The following is a 22,100-nucleotide window of genomic DNA, read 5'->3' on the forward strand; positions in this document are numbered from 1 at the left end:
TGGGTACTACCCACCATTATCTTTGCACAGTGAATTCCAAAAGCACCAGTCTCTGCTTCTGTGCCTTTTGTCAGTAAAGAACTGTGGACAATAAACTGGTGTATTAATATCTCCAATTGGTGAAGAGCCATATTGGTATGGTTAGTAGAAATGTACATAGAATGTACAGTACAGAAATAGGCCATTGGGCCCAACTGGTCTATGTCAGTGTGTATACTCCACATGAGCCTCCTTCCATCCCTCCTCTTCTAACCCTACCAGCATAATCTTGTATTCCTTTCTCACTCGTGTGTTTAACTAGCTTCCCTTTAAATGCTTATATGCTATTTGCCTCAACTACTCCCTGTAGTAGCAAGTTCCACATTCTCAACACTCTGAGTAAAAACACTTCTCCAGAATTCCTTATTGGATTTTTTAGTGACTATCTTATATTTATAACCCTTGGTTTTGGATTCTTCCACATATCAAACTCTATGTATATTGGGTCCTGCCCTGGAGATTGTCTGCAACTAACTTCTAAAAGCAACAGGTGGCTTCTGTAACTGGCCCATCTTGCCTGGAGGGAAGTGAATGACCTGTGCTTACTGCCTTCTCAGCCAACATCAGAAACTTCACGTGAAGGGAATTGCAGCCACAAAGGCACATTCTAATTCTCCACAAAGGGCTGCATGGAAGCATCACCACCACACTACCTCTGGGCTTTCAGTCTCAGGGATAATAAATTCGGGAAGTCGAGCTGTATGTTGTGATCGCTATCTGTCAGTCCCACATACATCCCCATAGCTGATTGAGATGATCCCACTGGTTTGGCAGTCACCAGGTCTTACTAAAAATAATTGTTACATTTTTTCACAGGCTGTTTGATGTGGGAGGTCAAAGGTCAGAGAGAAAGAAGTGGATCCACTGCTTTGAAGACGTGACAGCAATTATTTTCTGTGTGGCACTGAGTGGCTATGATCAGGTGCTCCATGAGGATGAGACCACGGTGAGTAGGGCCCCAGGAGTTGGAGTACGCCCGATGGCTGATGTTTGCACTGCCTGACAGATCCTGTAATGATGGTTTCGGTCTCTGTCCTGCAGTTGTAGTGTACCCAGTGAGGTACAGAACCATGGTTTCACGTGTGTGTGTGAGTGTGTGTGTGTGGTTTGTGGATGAGTAAGTACATGTTTGTATGCATGTGGGTCTGTACAGAGATGTTTTCAAATTGTTGTGTACATAAACTATAGAAGTGAAATTAAGATTACATGTGCCTGTTAACCAAGAGAGTCTGAGAAGGGAGTTTGACAGAAGCTGCACAGAAGGGAGGGGCAGAACTGATTTCTCTTTATCTGCGAGTAACAAGAGAATTGAATTATATTACATGTAATATTTCTTTTTCAAGCTGTGTAAAGTGCTGTGAGAGATGGATTATTGTCTCTGCTGATGTCTGTGAGATACTGAGTAGATGTGATGTGTTTTGGCTCTTGGGTATTTATTTTTGTCCTTACACAGGATTGTGCTGCCGAAGTTAGACAGTTTGGCTGATGCACTGGCTATTAGTCTAGCTGTACTCTATCTCTGGTTGGAAGTGGTTTGCTCTTCACTATTTACATAGAAGCACAATGACTTGTTTCTTGTCGTTCTTTTCCCCCCAAGATATCAACTTTCTCAAAATGGCTTAAAAAAAAATACACTTTATTTTATGAGATCTGAAAATTAAAGCAACAGAGTGCTTAGTGTAGTACCAAGGTCTGAGAACAGAGAGGGCCCCTACCTTGTTGGATTTTTGCAGCTATTATAATCCAGTTCCAGGATTCTTTGACCTGTCCAATCAAACCTTTTGAACTCAACAGGAAATGACGCACTAAAAAAAAATTGTTCTATTATCCGGCACGGACACAACAGCCTGAATGGCCTCCTTCTGTGCTGTAAGCATTCTATAATTCAAATGTACATTCAGGATTTCTCATGCAACAAATAAGATTCCAATTGATGCAGGGCAAGATTTTAGAATCCCTGACATGCATGTGTTAATAGGACAACTCTGGGAGAGGTAGATTATCCCAATACAACCTCATAGCCACCTTTATGTATCCCCTCTGCCTTTAAAACCATTATGTACATTAGGCTGATTGTTAGGATTGCATCAATGTTAAAGGGGATGTGAATTCATGAATTTTGCTTCCTAGGTCCAGTAGCATGTCTTTTAACTCACTATGTTTTATAATATCCCAGCATTCCTTTCTCAAGGAGTAATCAAAGGCAGAGTAATTATGTATATTGATGTGTTCAAATGATGATACATGCCTGTGTGTTTTTGTATGCTGGAGCTGAGCAGGATGGCTGCTGTCAAATTTTCACCAAGTTTCCCCAGACTCTAAGGCCAGAATTTTACGGCCCCCCCAAAGGAGCGGGCTGGTTGGGGGAGGTGGGGGGCCATAAAATTGAGTGGAAGGTGGGAGGGTGCCGATCCTGACGCCTTCCCGCCCCAACTGCAGTTTTACGAGGGGCGGCGGCGGTGAGAAACGGCCCGCCCGCCCTAGGCCAATCAAGGCCCTTAAGTGGCCAATTAACTGCCACTTAAGGGCTTCACCCACCGCCGCTGGTATTTTACCAGCAGCAGGTGGGCAACTTAGGCCCCCAGAATGCCGCCCACCTCCTTGTGGGCTGGGGCCCCTCCTGATCGGGCACCCTGTGCCCCACGGAGGGCTGCCCTCGAAGCCCCAACCACCCCCACTGAAAGAAAGTTCCCCCCCCCCCACAACTGGCCCCCCTCTTGCCTCGCTGGGACCTGGCCAATTGTCCCCAGCAAGGCCCCAAACTCTTATGTGTCATACAGGGCAATCATCCCTCTTGCTGCTGAAGCTGGGTGCAGTCCCAGCAGTGGCCACCACTCCTGTTGGCGCTGCTGGGACTGAGAGCTGCCAGCCCACTGATTGGCCAGCAGCTCGGCCAGCAGCTCCATTAGGCGGGACCTCCTGCCTCAGAGAGGGGGCAGGCCTGCCCAAGGCCATTTAAGGGCCTGAGGAGCATAAAATCCCAGCGTGGCTCCCCTGGCCTGTTGGAGGTGCGCTCATCCGCAACTTTTTGGCCTGTGGGCAGGGCCTCCCACCCAACATAAAATTCCAGCCAAAGTGAAATGTGTAAGTAGTTACTGTTGCAGGAATATCATTGTAGGTTTGTCCCTGGATCTGGCATGAACATAAAATTGCATGCTACCATTCCAAGCCATTTAGATTATCACAACATTTTGATGCTGTAATTCCGACCTGTTCCCAGTTCACTCAACTGCTCTGAATATTGTTATTCAGCTGTGCAGCTTCATACAAGACTAAAACTGCCTACTGCAATCTCATTTCTGGTGTGTGTCCCCAATACCTGTTTCTTCTATTTAGTGAATATACAATCACCTTCATCTTAACATACAGTGCAATCAGTAGTAAATACGTGAAGGAATCACATAGTGTATTATTGTTACAGTGGTGCTAGCTGTCATCATGGCCTTGTCTGGACTGCCTTAAACTTACCTGTAACTTGCTAAGGTAGTTCTGTAATGACGAAACGACCCCAATGCTACAACAGGCACCATCACTGACAATACGCCTTCGATAAGTCAATTTTTTTAACACTTAATTTTTCACAAATCCAATGGGACAGCACAGTGGTGATGGGGACATGTTAAGAGTCTTGTATTCCATGTGATACATCACCATGCTCATCAATAACAAAATATCCTGAAGGAAATAAATTTATAGCATTAAGGGGATCGAGCGGGGAAGTGAGACTGACTGGATTGCTGCACGGAGAGTCAGCATGGACTCGATGGGGCGAATGGCTTCCTTCTATGTCCTTTTATGAATGACACTGTGACTCCATATAGCTAATAAAGAATGTTGTGTCTAATTTTGTACAAGCAGATTACTAACTGTACCTAGGATTTAGTAGTAACCCTTTTGAGGATATAAGGATGGCATACAAGGGTTCCAAAGAAGGCAGCATTGATCATATATTTTTTCCCACAGGATAGTGGGCATATGGAGCAGACTTCCAAAGAAGGTAGTTGATTTGGATTCATTTGACACCTATGAAGAGATCTGGATCCATACTGATGGGAAAGGAGATTGAGGGTTATTAATAATGCTGATTTTTTTTTTGAGGTTGAGGCAGAATTTTAGTATTCCTTAAAATAGGAATCAACAGGTGATGGGACTGAGGTGAAGTCCATGGTATATTAATCATATGCCTTTTGGATGAAACAGCTGGATCAACTGAAAGTCCTTTTCCTACATTGTAATATTGAAAGGCAATGGCGGGGTGTATTTTCTCTATTGTTCACATGTATGCTGACGAAACTAAGTTCTACCTCACCACCACTTCTCTCATCTCCTCCACTGGTGCTAAATTATCAGACTGCTTATCCGACATTCCTGATTTTAATTGTTCCACCACTGGTGGCCGCACCTTCAGTTGCCTAGGCCCCAAGCGTTAGAATACCCTCCTACGCCTCTCTGCATCTCCACCTCACTTTCCTCCATTAAGACTCTCCTTAAAACCTACCTCTTTGGCCAAGCTTTTAGTCATCTGACCTAATATCTCCTTTTGTGGCTTGGTGTCATACTTGGTTTTATAAGGCTCCTGAAAAGCACCTTGGAACGTTTTATTGCTTTAAAGACGCTATATAAATATAAGTTGTTATTTTCATAAAATGACCTCTGGTCACAGGTTAAACGCATATTATAATTAGATATCCAGACGATTTAATGATGTCATTAATAGAGACATGGAAGTATTACAGTGACCACTCATTACTCTGATTTATGGGAAAGTCTGGAATAGTAAAATGCTGAAAATCTGAAATGAAAAAAATATAATATCCATTAACATCTGAAAAGATAGGTTAAGATTTCAAGTATGGATACTTCTTCAAAAGGTCTGATCGTAGCATTTTGTTTGTGTAATTAATATCCCCAAAGTGTTTCAGCATTGAAAGTGACAGGGTGAGGTCTGATATGTTGTCTTTCTTCACATCACTTACTGATTTTATTCAGCCCTTCCAGCATGAGTCTGAGTGAAAGAATCCAAATAATCATTTCTATAAGAATGTGCTGCTGTTTAAATCTTTCCTCCTTGGAATATCAATTGATCACGAATACAAACTTTCCGTCCAAGTAAACAGACCCATGGAATGTGAGACTGGGGAGGGTTGTGGCAGGTTTTTTTAAGTGCGACTCCATTAAAGGGAAAATGACGGTGTGTGCAGTGGAGAGTAGGTGCTCGAGTGAAATGGACTTTTGCATCCTGTTTGAACACAAGGTGGCAACATTGTGAAGTAAAGCAATGCCAATGCTTAGGAGTTCAGCCATTGCCTTCAGTGAATGCTATACCTGAAAATGTAGAACTGACATTTAGTTATACTGAGAATTTCTAGAAGCAAAATGCAATCAAAATGTGATATTTGTGTGAACTTTCAATGGTTTCTGGCTAAATTACACTCTATTCATTATGTAAAGAGACGCCCCTCTGGGTCATGCTGCATACATGATGGTGATTTTTTTGGATTGCACTGTGACATAACAGTGTGCCTTCAATGCCGTGTGACCATCCCATGACTCTGGGTGTGCTTCGTCCTCTTTTTGCCTGCTCTATGATATCACGTCCCTGGGGGAAGGAGGCGGCCTTCCAGCTACAGCCTCATGCTACAGCCTCATGACACCATTCCACCACCGGCTGACTGTTGCAAACAAAATGCTAATAATGAGATTTTGAGAGACCAACCAAATTGGCAGGTATGAAGCTTCTCTTGACCAAGAATTGAAAACAGCAATGTGACCTCTGACCTGGACCTTGTCACGAGCTCCTCCCACCACCATATGCCATGTAGAAGACTTGCAAGTCTTTTCCAAATTTTTTTCTTCTGCCTTTTACTTTGCCTCGGCACATGTCCTGTAAAATGTAATTTTTTTTTTTGCTGTCCATGCATTTGGTAGTCTTCCTTTTGGCACTAGACAAATGTCATCATGAGCTGACATTGTGGTGTTCAGTAGTCTACAGACTTCTTACTCTGTTAGTTCCTTCACTCCAGTTTTTAAAAACCCATCTTTCAGTCATTGCTGTTAATAAAACAAAAAGGTCATGGCAAAGTCTCAAAGGTCAGGAAGAGGTCAATCATTGACTGTTTTCAAGTCTCGATTAATTCAAGGATCTCTGACATCCTTGGTTAATGTATCCAGTTAATATTTGCCACTGCTCTCTGGTTGCAAGGTTCTGCATGGATTCTCGCCCTAGCAATAGAAAAAGGCAGCAAGTCTTCAGCTCTAGTTCCCACTACATGCATGATGCATGATTTATACCATATATAAGATAAAATGTTTTTTTAAATAGATGCAGTTGTAACATTATGCATAAAATGTTTAAGTAACATTGACCTTCTGTAGTTAGCCTTGTATTTAATACATAAATTGTAAATTGCTGAGCTGTCAAGATGGAATTGCTTTGTTTGGTCCCAAGTGTTTACCTTAACCAAGAGCGTTCTTTCTGTTTCAGAATCGCATGCATGAGTCGTTGAAGTTATTCGACAGTATCTGTAACAACAAATGGTTTACAGATACTTCCATAATCCTCTTTCTCAACAAGAAGGACATATTTGAGGAAAAAATTAAGAAATCTCCACTAATGCTCTGCTTCCCCAAGTACACAGGTAACTAGGTTACTGCCACACCTGCTGGGGTGGGTGGGGAGGGAGCACACAAGTCTGATAAATGGCAGTTAAATTCATTTGATAATTTTGAAGTTCTGTGGCTTGAACTTGCATTCTTTGGAAGTTAACATTTTAGTTTTAGAGATACAGCACTGAAACAGGCCCTTCGGCCCACCGAGTCTGTGCCGACCATCAACCACCCATTTATACTAATCCTACACTAATCCCATATTCCTACCACATCCCCACCTGTCCCTATATTTCCCTACCACCTACCTATACTAGGGGCAATTTATAATAGCCAATTTACCTACCAACCTGCAAGTCTTTTGGCTTGTGGGAGGAAACCGGAGCACCCGGAGGAAACCCACGCAGACACAGAGAGAACTTGCAAACTCCACACAGGCAGTGCCCAGAATTGAACCCGGGTCGCTGGAACTGTGAGGCTGCGGTGCTAACATGTTGAGCCTTTGTACGCTCAACATTCAAAAAGTTTACTTTCAGGTTACCTGTGTCTGGAAATAGAATCAGAATGTTGTTGGTAAAAGAGCAAGAAATATGAGATGTCCAAAATAACCCAATATTTCAGATGACACACCATGATGCCCTCAACAGAATTCTGAACACTCAAAATACAACTAACCTCATCACCTTCACTACCCATTAAGTAGCAGAGCTACACTCATCTGCATTACAGGAAAGATTTGCAATAATTATAATACAAGTAGTACCCAATTCCTCTCAATTAATTTAGTCATAATTCAGTCAGAAGTTTTGCGTAATGTAAGCAGCATGTTCATTATAAAGCTGAGTGGCGATTTAGTTAAACATAAAGTTAAACTCCAATGGAAAATTTGAATTGTATTATCCATGATGAGGGACGCTTCAGATGAAGTGGGTGGGAACTGTCAACTTTCATATGAGATGGTAAACCAAGGCCTTGTCAAGAGTTAGTAAAAGATCCCACGGGACTGTTCAAAGAAGAGTTTTTCACGTGTCCCACCCAATATTTATCATTCAACTAACATCATAAAAAACTGATTATCTGGCCATTTATCTCATTGCTGTTTGTGGGAGTTTGCTTTGTGCACTTTGGCTGCTGCATTTCTCTATAACAGTGACTACACTTCAAAAGTACTTCATTGGCTGTAAAGCAGTACTATAAAGCTGTTGATTCTGATTGATTCCTAAAGGCCATGGATAGGAAAGCCTCTGGTTAAGATTTGTACAAAATTAGTTGATTAACTAAAGTATCAAACCCATCATGGATAATGCATTTTAAATTTTATCTTTAAGATACTTTTTTTACTCGTTCTCCACCCTTTTTTATAATGAGTTCATCTTACCTTGTATGCTGCTTGCATTGTCTGTTCAACTCATGACATCATTCACTGGAACAGTCCATACAAAAAGAGGAAGTGCAATAATAGCATGCATTTTTATAGCATCTTTAACATAGAAAAATATCCCAAGGTGCTTCACAAAGGCATAATCAAAAACATTTGTAACGTAGGTTGCAGATTTTTTTTTACAGGATTTAGTCCCCCAGTTGCTGCCAATTTCCTGGCTTGGTTGAACAAGTGCCTGTTTGCATAGTTACCGCAGGTCTCTGGTACATCACCCAAATGGACAATCTTCATGTGCCATTCTAGACAGTGATCTTTGGTAGGCTCCTCCACCGTGGAAGGTATCACAGCTGATTACATCCTGTTCTCAGCCAGTTGCAGGTTTTGAACAGTTACCTGGAAACGCAGCAAGCAGTCCTCCCAATCTCCGGCCATGAATCCAGTGGAAGCTTGGCCAAATCCTTAGAGAAATGGTCTCAATCACACTCTAAGCTATTCCTGCAGGATTTCCTGCCTTAAGTCACAGTGAGAGATCAGGCAAACCCCACCCTCAGCAGAAATTACACCCCGATGCATTTATTACTGGGCAGGGCATTTACCTGTGTTTCTGCAAAGGTATTTGGATGCTTCTCAGGAAATGTTTTACAAAGAAGCAAAAGAGAAACTGACAGACCACAGAATACCTTAGGCCTGTTAGGTATGGTTTTAAGATCTGTAGTTTACTCTGAGAGAGCTGGTGTCTAGCACCAGACAAGGAGAACAATCTTAAATGTTGCTGATACTATTTTCTTTTCCTCTGTGTTTGTGTGTCTCTCTTTCAGGCCCCAGCATGTTTGCTGAAGCTGTTTCTTACATTCAGTCCCAATACGAGACCAAGAACAAGTCAGCGAACAAGGAGATCTACACACACATCACCTGCGCCACCGACACCAATAACATCCAGTTTGTTTTTGACGCAGTAACCGATGTGATTATTGCTAACAACCTGCGAGGTTGCGGACTGTACTAGATTCAGTCGGGGCTGTAAAGGTGGCATTTTTGGAGACAATTTTGCCACTGGTTTTACTTCAGATATAAACAAAACAGCCTATTCTGCAGCGGTTGCTTGGGCACAGAGCAGAATTGGACAGATTTTATCTTCATTTACATACACACGTGGGCCAGGCAGGCATACACACACAAACACACACCCTGACACAGGCAATATGCACTTCGGGGCGCAGTTATAATGCCACTTTGGATTGATTTGGGTGCATCTCAATGCGTAAGTGGCAGTATAGCTCAGGAGAGTCCTGACAGCAGTACAACCAGGAAGTACGAGTCCCCCTCCAGGAGGCCAAACATGTTGTTTGGAGTTTGCATCAAGTTCAGTGTAACTCCATCCTTACTGTACTGAACCATTCACTCATATGCAACCATTCACCTGGTCAGCCATGCACACGGACACACACTTAGCTCTAACATTCAGGATGCACATACACATGTGTAAGCTTGTGTATTTTTCTTTGCGGTCAGTATTGGCTATTTCCATTCTCTCTTCTCTGCCTTTTGTTCATGATTTCAATTTAACTAAATTTATCCTCGGGGTCACTTTATCTGAAAAGTTCCTCTTTTTTTTTAACAAAGCATTATATTTCAGAACTCAGAACCCATACTATTCAGTCACTTTTCATTTTGTTGGAGAAGCTGATGTCTTTTAGGTTTTTCTTGGTGGTGTTGCTGAAATTAGAAATGTGTCTTGCTTGGGAAGAGATTTCTCAGGGATTGGCCTTGTGCTGAGAACTCCGGTGTCTGTTGGACCCGTGTTATCTATATGGAGCACAGGAAGCTGTGTGGTAGATGTGGGCAGAGCTAGTCAGTATTGAGGCTATACGTGAATGCTTTCCTGGAGTCTCTCCTCTTCAGTCTTTTGCACCCACAGATGTTGGATCCCAGTAACTGTCGATATTTATTGTACCTAATACAGTCGGTTGATCAGTATTACTGAGACTCATTTCCAAAACTTTGGTTGCAATCATACATGAGGCCATTTGGCACTTCGTGCCTCTGCTAGTTCCATGGTAAAACATGCAGATTTTTTGCCCGCTAATTAAGCTGGCAAATCTTGAAAATACTAAACAATAGTCTTTTCAAATACTTCACAATTCTCACCTCTTGAAAACCGAGTGCCAGTTGTTATGTCCAGGTGGGTGATGAGGTGGCTTGTTCCCACTGTTCACCTCCCAACTGACCGCAGCAAGTGTTTTTGTGATGAGTGTTTTAACCCTTGTGTTTTATTTGCCAAGTAAACAGACAAATGACAGGTTTTTTCAGAGGTTAAAAAGAAATAACTACTTTAACAAATCCCGAAATGCCCGCATTCACTCTCTCACGAGCACTCGAGAAGATAGATAGAAAAGTACAGGGTAAGAGGTATTCAGAGTTCAGGTTGTAAAAGTCTGTTGTTTCAGGAATAACCTATGGGATCCCCTCGGAAGATGAATTTTTAAAGTTGCAGGCCTATTTGCTGGTGGTCTGGTATTTGTTGGGCTGTTGCAGTCTCCTGGCAGTTCACTTTGGGTTGAAGACAGTGCTGATGTCTTAGGTTAATCCTCACCCGTAGAAAAGTCATTTTTGCAAAGGCACTGTCTTGTCTGCTGCAGCTAGCTACCAACTTGTCTCAGCAGGACTCAACTGTATTGACTGGAATCTCTCTCTCTCTCAGCCTTGTTGGAAATCAAAATGCCTTTTTTGTTGTAATGAGAGAGCCGAGGACAGACCAGATTGATGTCTCTAGTCCTGTCCTGAACTCCCCCTCCATTCCTCAAAATTATTACCTTTTAAGGTGAATATTTTTACAAGGGTTGTTTTTGCCCATGTGACTTCAGGTTTCAGGCCTAGCTGGGCTGTAAAATAGCCTTGATGATGGCCCCATTCTGAGATGAGAGTGGTTCACATTCCATTGTAATGGAGGTTATTCGGAGATGAGAAGACTGAAAAAGGTCTCATTGTGTTTTAGTATAGCTCACATCCAGATGTGATTGTCTGTCGCATTTCCATGCAGACAGGGCTTAATTGGTTTTCAGTCTTAGTAGACACTGATGTGGATTTGAGGGCAAGAGATGCTGAGGGTCATGTGTCTTGTCCTCCATTTTGTTGACAGCACATGTACGAGTCTCTTTAAAATTGTTCTAATTTTTTGTAACTCTTCAGTTTGGTTGTGTATTTTCATCACTGCATTTCTCATGAGTGTGACTCCACCCCCAAAAGGGAAGAAATGAAATTCCTTGGATTTCATTTTTATGTTTTTTTGGTTTAGAAAGAAAGAAGGAAGGAAGGTATAGGATCACACAATCTGCACTCATGACACCCACACCTCAATCTTACAACTGTGACAGCTGGCATTATCTGTAACAGCTGTTTCCTATTCACGTTTGATTTCTTCTTCTTCCTTTCTTTGGATGAGGCTCAATTATAATTGAATTTCCTTTTTGGGCTTTGAAGTTTTGCCCCAGGAAAGCTTCTGTTTCGCATATTTGGTGTTTTCTATCCGTTTCCACTTTTAAATCCCAGTTATGTGGTGTCGAATGGGGTTGGATTTCTCGGGCATCTGTTTGCAGTACTTTGGGAGACTGCTGGAGAGACATCTTTTCTGTTCCAAGGCTTGTATTATGCATATTTCTGATACTGCATTGTTCCTGGCTGTTTGTAAATTGCACTGCCAGTAACCCCTTAATGGCTGATTTCACAATACATGGCTTGAATAGTTCAGGTTCTGACACATTGATAATTCTTATCACTAGGGTGACAGCAGGTGATAAATTGTTTTTTAGCCCCTGTGAGGTGTCTGGGGTTCTCATTCTGCACTTCGTCCTTAGTGGGTTCTGAATCTAATTTGCTGGGTTTGGATTTAGAACCTGACCCTTTGATTCTTCAATGGGCAAATCCACACTGACCTCACTTTTAGTTTTCTTATGACTTTCCCAAGTGTTTTTTTACCAGAGGGTACATTACCTTCTCTTTTCTCTTTACTTCGGGGATGGCTTGACACTGTGTGCATGCTGGGGAAATCTACTAGCATTAAAATATTTATTATAAATCAAAACTTATACTAAAACCTACAATATATATATATTAAAAGCTGAAATAATTTATTACAATAAAATACAGATGATTAAATCAAAACGGTATAGTGGTATTAAAACAAAATAGATTTTATGTCTGCACCAGTTACAAGTAATTTCACAGGAAGCTGATCCTTAGTATTCTTTTTGGGAGATTTGTTACGTTGCGTTTCTACGCAATTTCTCTCCCTCTCCCCAGTCACAGAGCATGTTTCCATGTTTCTGGAATTACTCCACATGCTGTAAATATCACATTTCCCTTCAGATTGTGCAGAAGTTCCTTACTGGGCTGATGGCCATCTGGGGAATGAAAAGATTCAGAATAGGCTTTCTCAAATGTTCCTGAGAACATGGAACACTATCTTGTCCCTGTGAGAATTGACAGGATTCCACCAAATTTTTGGACAGAGTGCTTTTTGTATGAAGAGATGAGGTGAGAGTGCTCTTGTGAGTATGGCATCAAGGAGCCCTTGCAAAACTGGAGTCAAGGGAATCGGGGGAAATCACTCCACTGGTTGGAATCATACCTAGCGCAAAGGAAGATGATTATGGTTGTTTGAGGTCAATCATCTCAGCTGCAGGACATCACTGCAGGAGTTCCTCAGGGTAGTGTCCTAGTCCCAACCATCTTCAGCTGCTTCATCAATGACCTTCCTTCAATCATAAGGTCAGAAGTGGGGATGTTCTCTGCTGATTGCACAATGTTCAGCACCATTCGTGACTCCTCAAATACTGAAGCAGTCCATGTAGAAATGCAGCAAGACCTGGACAATATCCAGGCTTGGCCTGATAAGTGGCAAGTAATATTCGTACCACACAAGTGTCAGGCAATGACCATCTTCAACAAGAGAGAATTTAACCATCTCCCCTTGACATTCAATGATATTGCCATCGCTGAATCCCCCACTATCAACATCCTAGAGGGGTACCATTGACCAGAAACTGAACTGCAGTAGCCATATAAATACTGTGGCTACCAGAGCAGGTCAGAGGCTAGGAATCCTGCGGCAAGTAACTCACCTCCTGACTCCCCAAAGCCTGTCCACTATCTACAAGGCATAAGCCAGGAGTGTGATGGAATACTCTCCACTTGCCTGGATGGGTGCAGCTCCAACAACACTCAAGAAGCTCAACACCATCCAGGACAAAGCAGCCCACCCGATTGGCACACCATCCACAAACATTCACTCCCTCCACCACCAACGCACAGTGGCAGCAGTGTATACCATCTACAAGATGCACTGCAGCAACGCACCAAGGCTCCTTAGACAGCACCTTCCAAACCCGCGACCTCTACCACCTCGAAGGACAAGAGCTGCAGATGGTTGGGAACACCACCACCTGCAGGTTCCCTTCCAAGTCACACACCATTATGACTTGGAACTATATCGCCGTTCCTTGACTTTCGCTGGGTCAAAATCCTGGAACTCCCTTCCTAACAGCACTGTAGGTGTCCCTACCCCACATGGACTGCAGCGGTTCAAGAAGGCAGCTCACCACCACTGTCTCAAGGGCAATTAGGGATGGGCAACAAATGCTGGCCTAGCCAGTGAAGCCCACATCCCATGAATGAATTAAAAAAAGACAAGTGGTGTTTTATATTTGCTGTTTTACACAGTTATTCCATTTGAAATTTGTGGACCTTTCCTTTGCCTGCTGTATAATTCCAGCTGGGTGTTTATTTGTTCACCAGGAGAGGGGACACACTTGCAGAGGACTGCAACTGTCAAGTAGCTAGAGGAAGGCAAGGTTGAGAGTGTTTTTCAGTCAAGCTACATTTCACCGAAAGATAGACTAGTGAATAGAATAGTGGCTGATTTCTCCGAGACCTGAGTAGTTCATTCCCTCTGACTATGTATGTGATATTGAACTAATCACGGCCATAAATAACAGCACATAATCAAGAGCAGTATTAGAGAATGAACAAGCAGGCTTGGCCCCATGGAGTTCTACCTCTTATTACTATCTTCAAATATCTTCTGTGACTAATAGGATAGATCTTTCAGCCTGGCCAGGACAGGCCTACCCAGGGAGACCTGGTACACAGAAGAAACCTGGGGCTTGATTATGATAGCATTTGATTACCTCAAATTGCTTTACTTAAGGAAAGTGTAAATGACAATGGCAAGTGGCTAGTACAATATATATGACTCAGGATGGAATGGTTCAGATGCCAGAGCAACCCTACTAGTACAGAATTGCTGAGTACTGCTTCACACACTGGTACCACACCTAGAACCAGGGCAATGATGGGTAATAGTTCATTGTATGACTAACAGTCAGAGTAGCGCAGGAGTCTTGGGTCCTGTTCATTTACTGGAAACAGAACTGATAGTGGCAGCTTAGGAGTGATTAGTATTGGTAGCGGTAGCATTCAACTACAAATGGAATTTGGCAGTAATACCAATGCATTCCTGTTCTAGAAGTTGACTACCATACAATTTCATGGAGTAGTGATGGGCACTGGCACAAAAGGGTGGAACCTGTACTGGTGAATACCAAAACAAATAACAATACAGCAGGCAATCCCAACTGACCTCTCTGCAGAGAAACATGTTTTATGAATCTGGTATGGGATATACACTTCTGTAGATGGGATGCAAGAATTTGTGGTTTACAGGCACCCATGCTCTGTTGAACAATGATTCAGTTCTGTGGTGTTTGGTTATTCCTCCCTCGCAATTACTACCTGTGGGGACATTGTGGAGAGATCCTAAGCTGTTGATCAGGTGGTTGTTACTGATTGTTGCAGTTTCACTGTCAGTATTAGTGTAAGTCTTCAAGGCCATCTGCCAGCTTCGAACCACTCATGCAGGTCTGCCAATTGCTATGAAGGTTTTGAAGGCCAGTTGTGCTCATTTACCATTGAAAATCATCCCACTAGCTTTGTACCATGCTGGTATTCCTTTCCAAAGTATTAACCACAAACTGAGTGATGTTTTCAGTTGTGTCTACCCAGTGCCATAACACTAATAGCAGTGGAATGCTTCAGGTAAGTGAACTGTGTGGAACACAAGTAAATGTTTGTACAAGACCTAGTTGCAAGGCGGTCCTTACTAATGCAGTATAGGCCAGCCTTTAGCGGCTGCCTCTTAGTCACCTCTGTGTAGCATTAGGAACTGTAATGTGAGATTGAGTTGACTGCTGAGGCTAACCTACTGCTTTATTGGTTATTACATGTGAATGAGGTACTTAATAATTTTACAACAAAGTAAGTGTCCGTCTGCTTATACAGTAGTTTGTGTCATTATTTATTTCTGTTACTGTATTTATTAGTAAGATGTCAATAAAATGGCAGCTGTTTCCTAGTGTGTGTGTTTGCCTCTTCTTTGTGTCTGGCCTCATGATGCTGAGTGCAATTTTTCGTTCATTCTTAAATCCATGATTCTGAGATAAGGAATGCATTCAGCCTACTTTCTCCAATTTTCAGGAGATTTAAGGAATCAAAGCAGCAAAAAAAATCAATGTGAAATAATCTAGGTCTCCAGATATCTTCAGAATGTCTTTTAGTATTGTTTTACTTAATCTGCTAGTTCCATTTTATGACTGATCTTCATTACTGCCCCAAACTGGGATATCTGCTCTTCTCTCTTGTCATTTCCAATAGCAATATCAACTACCCACATGCACTTGGATGTACAGCCACTGATGCAGGTTCCATTGATTCTCTTTCCCCGTATTCATCATTTAATTTTATCTGCCTTTCTCCTATTGCTTTTTTCCACAGGATCTGAACTTCAGTACATTCCTGACTTGTAATGGAAGGAGCCAGTCTGTACTGCAAACCTTTGCCCATGACACTCTGTGATTGTAGTCGGTCAAACGTCTGTGAGCTGCCCACTCTACCGCAACCCCCACCAGCTCCACTTTTTGGGGTGGTGTGGTTGCTGGGGGTGGGGGTGGAGGTGGGGGGTGGTTGTTGCGGGTGAAGTGTTTGATGAGTCAAACTCTTACGGACAGGAAATGCTGGGCCTTGGATCTGCTCCTATCTGGCAAGTACCTGTCCACTTCCCTGTCCACATAATGCATAATGAATGTCCAACAGTCACAACAGTGTAAATGTACATCATGGGCCGCAGTGTGTTAACATAAAGGCATCAGGATCCAGCTTTCCCCTGTATGTTAGCTGCTCAGTCCAAGGGCTTCTATTTATATTGCTGTGTTTGCCAACCTCCATAAGTAGATTTTGTGATCAGATTAGGTCCGCCTTTTGTTGCGGCACTGATGCTGAGGTGCATCAAAAATAAAAGCACTGAAAGGAGAAGCAAGTTTAGCCTCTGGATTCAACCTGGACTTCAGGTCAGTTTCCAGTAGCACAAGACAGTGGTATTTGCCTTGGTTCCAACTCCAAGTAGGTCCCCAACTCAGTACCATGACTTGCAAACACATCTTTAAAATATCAATGCTGTCATTACACAGAATTATCACCACAACTCAGTCATTCAGGCAGAAATTCTCTACACACTGAAATGTAAGCCTTTAGGAGAGACCTATCTGTAGGCTTTCAAAGTCTGCACAATGGCCTCCCCCTCCCCCTCCTTCCTCCACCCCCATTCTTGCTCAAATGCTAATTCGCTCCCTAGCAACAGGTTCCAAAAACAGTTATATTCCCAGGCTGCTCTAGTGCATGAACTCTGGAGTGGGCCAGACTTTGTTGGAAAGTTATGGTGAGAACTCTTACAAATTTAACTCTTATCACATCTTGCACAGTTTGATACAGAAAGCCCTGCGTGGTCTTGGTGTAGTTGGAGTTTGAGTGCTCCAGTTAGGAAGGCCTTGTGCAGTGCTGTTTTGCTTATGGCTGCTCATGTGAGAGTCACATAGGATCCTTGTATAAGTACACTGTAAACTAAGTAAAGTTGTATACCCACCATAACATATTTAAAAGAATGTGTCTGGTGTTGCAGGATCTTGTTTGTATGTGTCCAATATCTCATAGTGTGGAATACATCCAAATGATGTGCTTGTGATGCGTCTATGATATGTGTGCACAACACAGTATCACTATCCACTTTTATGCAGTGTTTGATGTAGCTTAATAAGTTAGTCACAAAACCTTCTTGAATGGATGGACTAAAACATTCCAGTGATTGGTCTGTATTTGTTCAGTAAATTTGATGGCGTCACTTGTAACATTAGTTTGTATTTTCATGCCCTTGTAGTATTTACACCTGTGGGTGTATTGATGTTCCAGAAAATGTGATCACATTTTCTGCTGTGATTGCAAGATCATCTCCTAGATGCTCTTTGGAACTGTTACTGAACAGTAGATGGAGAGAGGGCTTGTCAGTGAACGTGTACGATCTGGTATAGACCTTATATCTATACATCAGAATGCCAAACTGAGAACTTTCTTGCTCTCCTTCTCACTGTTTGTGGCCTAGCATAGCCACAGTGCCTGATTCTGAGATCTTTCACTGCAGAGCTTCATGAGCATGACAGAGGCATGAATGAATTTGAGTTGATGGGTTTCAGTATTTTATTGCTCAAACAGAAGGAAGTGTTGTTATTGGGCTGGATGTCATTTGTCAGGGAAGGCTGAAGTTTGCCCAGGTAAAATTACCTGGATAATAACTGAACTCTTGGCTGATCTATGTATTTATAAGTGTTGGTTAATACCAGGAAATGTGGTGGCACAATTTGCAGCTGAAGGTTGCACAGCTATCTTGGTTAAAGGGCTGTATTGCTGAGCAAAATTTTTTGGGACAAAAGCTCCACATGGCCAATGATAGGTCATCCAAAATGGCAATGATGATGTTGTCCATGCAATATTTGGTATTATGTGCTTATGTTCTGGATCCCATTCTTCATGCCAACCACCCAATTGGTCCTGTGACATTTTAACCTGGGAAGATTTATTTTGAAAACTGAAATGACACCTTTAACAATCTCCATCTATGGGTTGTAAGTAGACTTATCAGTGATATGTCACCAAATCTAAAGTTCGAGAAAAGGTTAAGCAAACCCTACCTACAGAGATCAACAGCAAAAGACGAAGTTGATAAGAAAGTTTCTAGATTGATCAACAGGGAATGCTGAAAGTTTTAGGTGCTGGAATGTGAGTGAGTGAGTGTGTTTGTGTTGCTGAGAATTTGTGTCTGTCCACCTGAACATTGGACTGTCTGAACTTGTTTGAGCGCTTACTTGTATCTAATATCTATTTGACTCATGTTTATTAACTACACTCGTTCATACAGTTTCCCCTTTCTGATGCTAACGAATCCTCCTTCTTTCTCTCTCTTCTCTCCCTCTCCCTTGCTACAGAACCGCATGCACGAGTCTCTTATGCTGTTTGATTCCATCTGTAATAATAAGTTCTTCATCGACACCTCCATTATTCTTTTCCTCAACAAGAAAGACTTGTTCGCTGAGAAGATCAAGAAGTCGGCTCTCACAATCTGTTTCCCTGAGTACACAGGTAGGAGTTTTATTAAACCTTCCCTTCCCTTGTCTCTCTCAGCAGTGACTCCTTCTCTGTGTGCATGCTTGTGTGTTCAGTCTGCTTTGTTCAACACAAATCATTCACTCTCTTCAACTAACCCTTTTTCATATCAAGTTTGAAGGGCCCATGTCATCAGAAGTCTCTTGGCTGTTAACCACAGATATATTTGTGTGTGTGTGTGTGTGTGTGTGTGTGTGTGTGTGTGTGTGTGTGTGTGTGTGTGTGTGTGTGTGTGTGTGTGTGTGTGTGTGTGTGTGTATAAACAGTGGAGCATTCATGGCTGTAAGATATAGTGAGCCTGGGGTGCCTGCTGGGTGGGGGGAGGAGGATTTGCAGATTTATGTTCCCACAATATTTTCAAAGATTTAGGGGTAGATTTTGACTGTGTGCAACACTGTAAAATGGGTGCTAGCGAATCAGCAGCTCGTTTTACATCTCATTGACTTCAATGGAAATAGCAATCGAAGATGTTGAACGGACTGCCAATTGGCTATCGGCCACTTTACACTGTCAAAGTTAGAATATAGCTACTCAATGAAATTCACACTTTGAAACACTTGAAAGACCCCAATCGGGTTGTTGGTGGGTTCATGAACCTTTCAGCAGCACTGCTCCTGTAATCTTTCTATACTAGTTCAGGAACAAAGTATGCAAGTCAAAAAGATGAAAAGAGTCTCCCTTTTGAGGGCTGCAGTAGCATTTGTACACACTTCCAAAAATAACATCTAAATATATCCATCTGTTCATAACAGGCCTGTATCATTTAATATCTATACCTTTTTGTGTGTTTATCTCTGTGTTTCTGTGTCTGTGTTGCTTCTGTAACTTTGTGGGTGTATGTATGCTTATTTTAGTCAATGTATCTGTGCATCTTTATATATGCATTTGTCTGTATGTATATGTGAAGTTCTGTTTGCACTTGTGCATTTCCATATCTCTGTTTGTATTTCTGTGTATTTGCTTGTGTCCACATGTATAATCATAGATGCACACAACTGGGTGAATATATACTGTCTATACATGCACATACCTGTGTGTACCTATACCTGAGGATATGTACATTTATCTGGATGTGTGCTTATCTGTTTCTATATGTACACTTCTGTGTGTGTGTGTGCTGTCTCCCTATGTAGGACGGATGTATGTATTTGCAATTTGTGCACGTATTTATTTAGGTGTGTGTATATCTGGAGGTATGTATGCCTGTGTGTGCTTCTATCTATGGCTGATTTATCTGAATATATGTTTTTAGGATAGATAGGGAAGAAAATGGGGAGGGGCTTTGTTAATAAGGGATTCCATCATGGTGATACAGCAGGATGTTCTAGATTGTTGCATACAGAGTCTATGTGGATGATAGGAAAGGAAGTGGTTACAATTCTCAATGTGCATGACAAATCATCAAACAGTAGAGGGGTGGGGATCAGTATACCATTCAGAGCAGGGGTCGGCAACGTGTCCGTGGTAAAACATTTTTAGGTCCGTGACTGGTAATTTCAGGGACGAGAAATTTCCCATTGGTTTCTTCTTTCCGACCAGAGTGGCTGTAAAAAAAAAAGGCAGCTGTCCGTTTCACAGCTGACAGGTGCAGGGAGTAGGAACAGCGGTGTCCAAACTTCAGACAGATTCAAGGGTTTCCAGCGGGTGCAGCTTTTTTTTTAAAGCCCGCCAGAAAACCTTGAATCTGTCTGGAGTTCAGAAACTGCTGTTCCTGCTTCCAGCAATGATCATGGGGGGGAGGGGGGGGGGGGTGCAGGGGGAAGGGTACAGAGAGAGGGGGGAGGGGAAGAGATGGAAGAAGAGGGGATTAAAAGGGCTAAAAGAAAATTTGGGAAAAAGCGGATAATTGAAAAGGAAAAGTAAGTGCTTTTATAAGCATATAAAAATAAAATGGTGAGAGAATATGACCACTCGGATGAAGGAGGGAACATAATTGTGGAAATTTGGTGGTGATATTAACTAAATATTTTACATTAATTTTTACAATTGATGGTGGAAGTGAGAATGTAGATGTACTGGGGAGGACATGGAACACTTGTCAGAGGGAACTGTGGAAAAGAACTCAAGGCAGATCGGTCATTGGGCTCTGATGGCTGCAGCTTCGGCTGCTGAAAGAAATCAGAGAGGAGATAGCACAATTTTTCAACTTTCATCAAATACGGAAATTCTGCCATTGGATTGACAATGGGCTTGCAGTTTTACACTGTGCACTAGCAGCACACTGCTGCACAAAGGGGAGGGGCTTGGGCCGGGAGGGGGATCTCCTCGTCGGTCTGCTCCTGGGCCTGGCCAAGGTGGCAATTCACAGGTCCAGGTTGCGGGCCGTCGGGGGGTCAGTCCTCCCCGATTGCCTGCCCCTCTTCCGCGGTTACGTTCGCGCCCGGGTGTCCCTGGAAAAGGAGCATGCGGTGTCCGCCGGTACGCTTGAGGCCTTCCGCGACCGGTGGGCACCGCAGGGACTGGAGTGCATTGTCAACGCCGAGAATGGCATTTTAATTTGAGTTTTTTGTTTATTTATCTGTTTTTTAATAAAGTTATTTTAAAAATAAAAAAAAAACAAAGGGTTAGACCTTGAGTTAGTGTGGCAGTGTTAAACATGTGATAGCGAATCGGCAGCCCATTTGGCATCTCTCCCATTGACTTCAATGGTGATAAAAATCAGGATTGTTGGTGGGCCACAGCTGCTGAACTCAGAGCATGTTACTTGTTCTGCTGAATATTAGACCATACTCCTCTGTCACTTATAGTCATTCCTTTTTTTTTTGATCAATGCTAATTATTGGTGTGTTCAAAGTCTAAGGAGTTGTGCCTGCTGTTGTAGACTTTGAAATTATACACTTTGTTTTTATATTCAGACATCACATTGCATTTTCCCTGATGTTTTGACTAGAGTATATCACTAATCTTGCATCGGTATTGCTCAGGTTAGTACTTAACTTCTTAGAAACTGAGTATGGCACAAAATTACATTGATATCCCACATCAAACTTAAAACAGTTCCACCATGCATCTTTAGATCAACAGTCCATTCAGTTTAGCACCTTTCACAACCACAGGACATCGCAAAGCACTTTACAGCCAATGAAGTACTTTTGAAGTGTAATCACTGTTGTAACATAGGAGAAGCAGTATCCAATTTGCACACAGCAAGCTGCCTCAAACAGCAATATGTTAACGATCAGTTAATCTGATTTTTAGGTGTTGATTGCGGGCTAAATATTGGCTTGGACACTCGGGGATAACTCCCCTACTGTTCTTCAAAAGAGTGCCCTGGGATCTTTTACCTCTACCTGAGAGGGCAGATGGGGCCTCAGTTTAATGCCTCATCCAAAAGACGGCAATTACAACAGTGCGACACTCCCTCAATATTGCACTGGAGTGTCAGCAGTGGGATTTGAACCCGTGACCTTCTGAAGCACAACCGCCACAATGTCAGGATTGCTGTGAAGTCAGTGGGGCAAACAAGAAAGCTGGGCCATTGTATCCTCAGTGGTGAGGGATGGATGTTTGAGTGTATTTGTGTTTGTGTACA

The 22,100-nt window shown here is 42.5% G+C and overlaps 1 protein-coding gene across 3 annotated transcripts in view; it reads left to right on the top strand.

Moving 5' to 3' along the window:
* Nucleotides 1–12,270, top strand: part of LOC137379046 (guanine nucleotide-binding protein G(o) subunit alpha) — a 254,296-nt gene extending 242,026 nt beyond the window's left edge. For all 3 annotated transcript variants that reach the window (XM_068049653.1, XM_068049652.1, XM_068049651.1), the window contains 3 exons: nucleotides 856–985; nucleotides 6,524–6,677; nucleotides 8,845–12,270. In XM_068049653.1, the coding sequence (XP_067905754.1) occupies nucleotides 856–985; nucleotides 6,524–6,677; nucleotides 8,845–9,032 (472 nt within the window). In that variant the 3' untranslated portion in view covers nucleotides 9,033–12,270. The remainder of the gene's footprint in view (nucleotides 1–855; nucleotides 986–6,523; nucleotides 6,678–8,844) is intronic.
* Nucleotides 12,271–22,100: the final 9,830 nt, after the last annotated feature.

This window comes from Heterodontus francisci, chromosome 17 (assembly GCF_036365525.1).
Source record: "Heterodontus francisci isolate sHetFra1 chromosome 17, sHetFra1.hap1, whole genome shotgun sequence".
In the NCBI taxonomy this organism is placed as follows: domain Eukaryota; kingdom Metazoa; phylum Chordata; class Chondrichthyes; order Heterodontiformes; family Heterodontidae; genus Heterodontus; species Heterodontus francisci.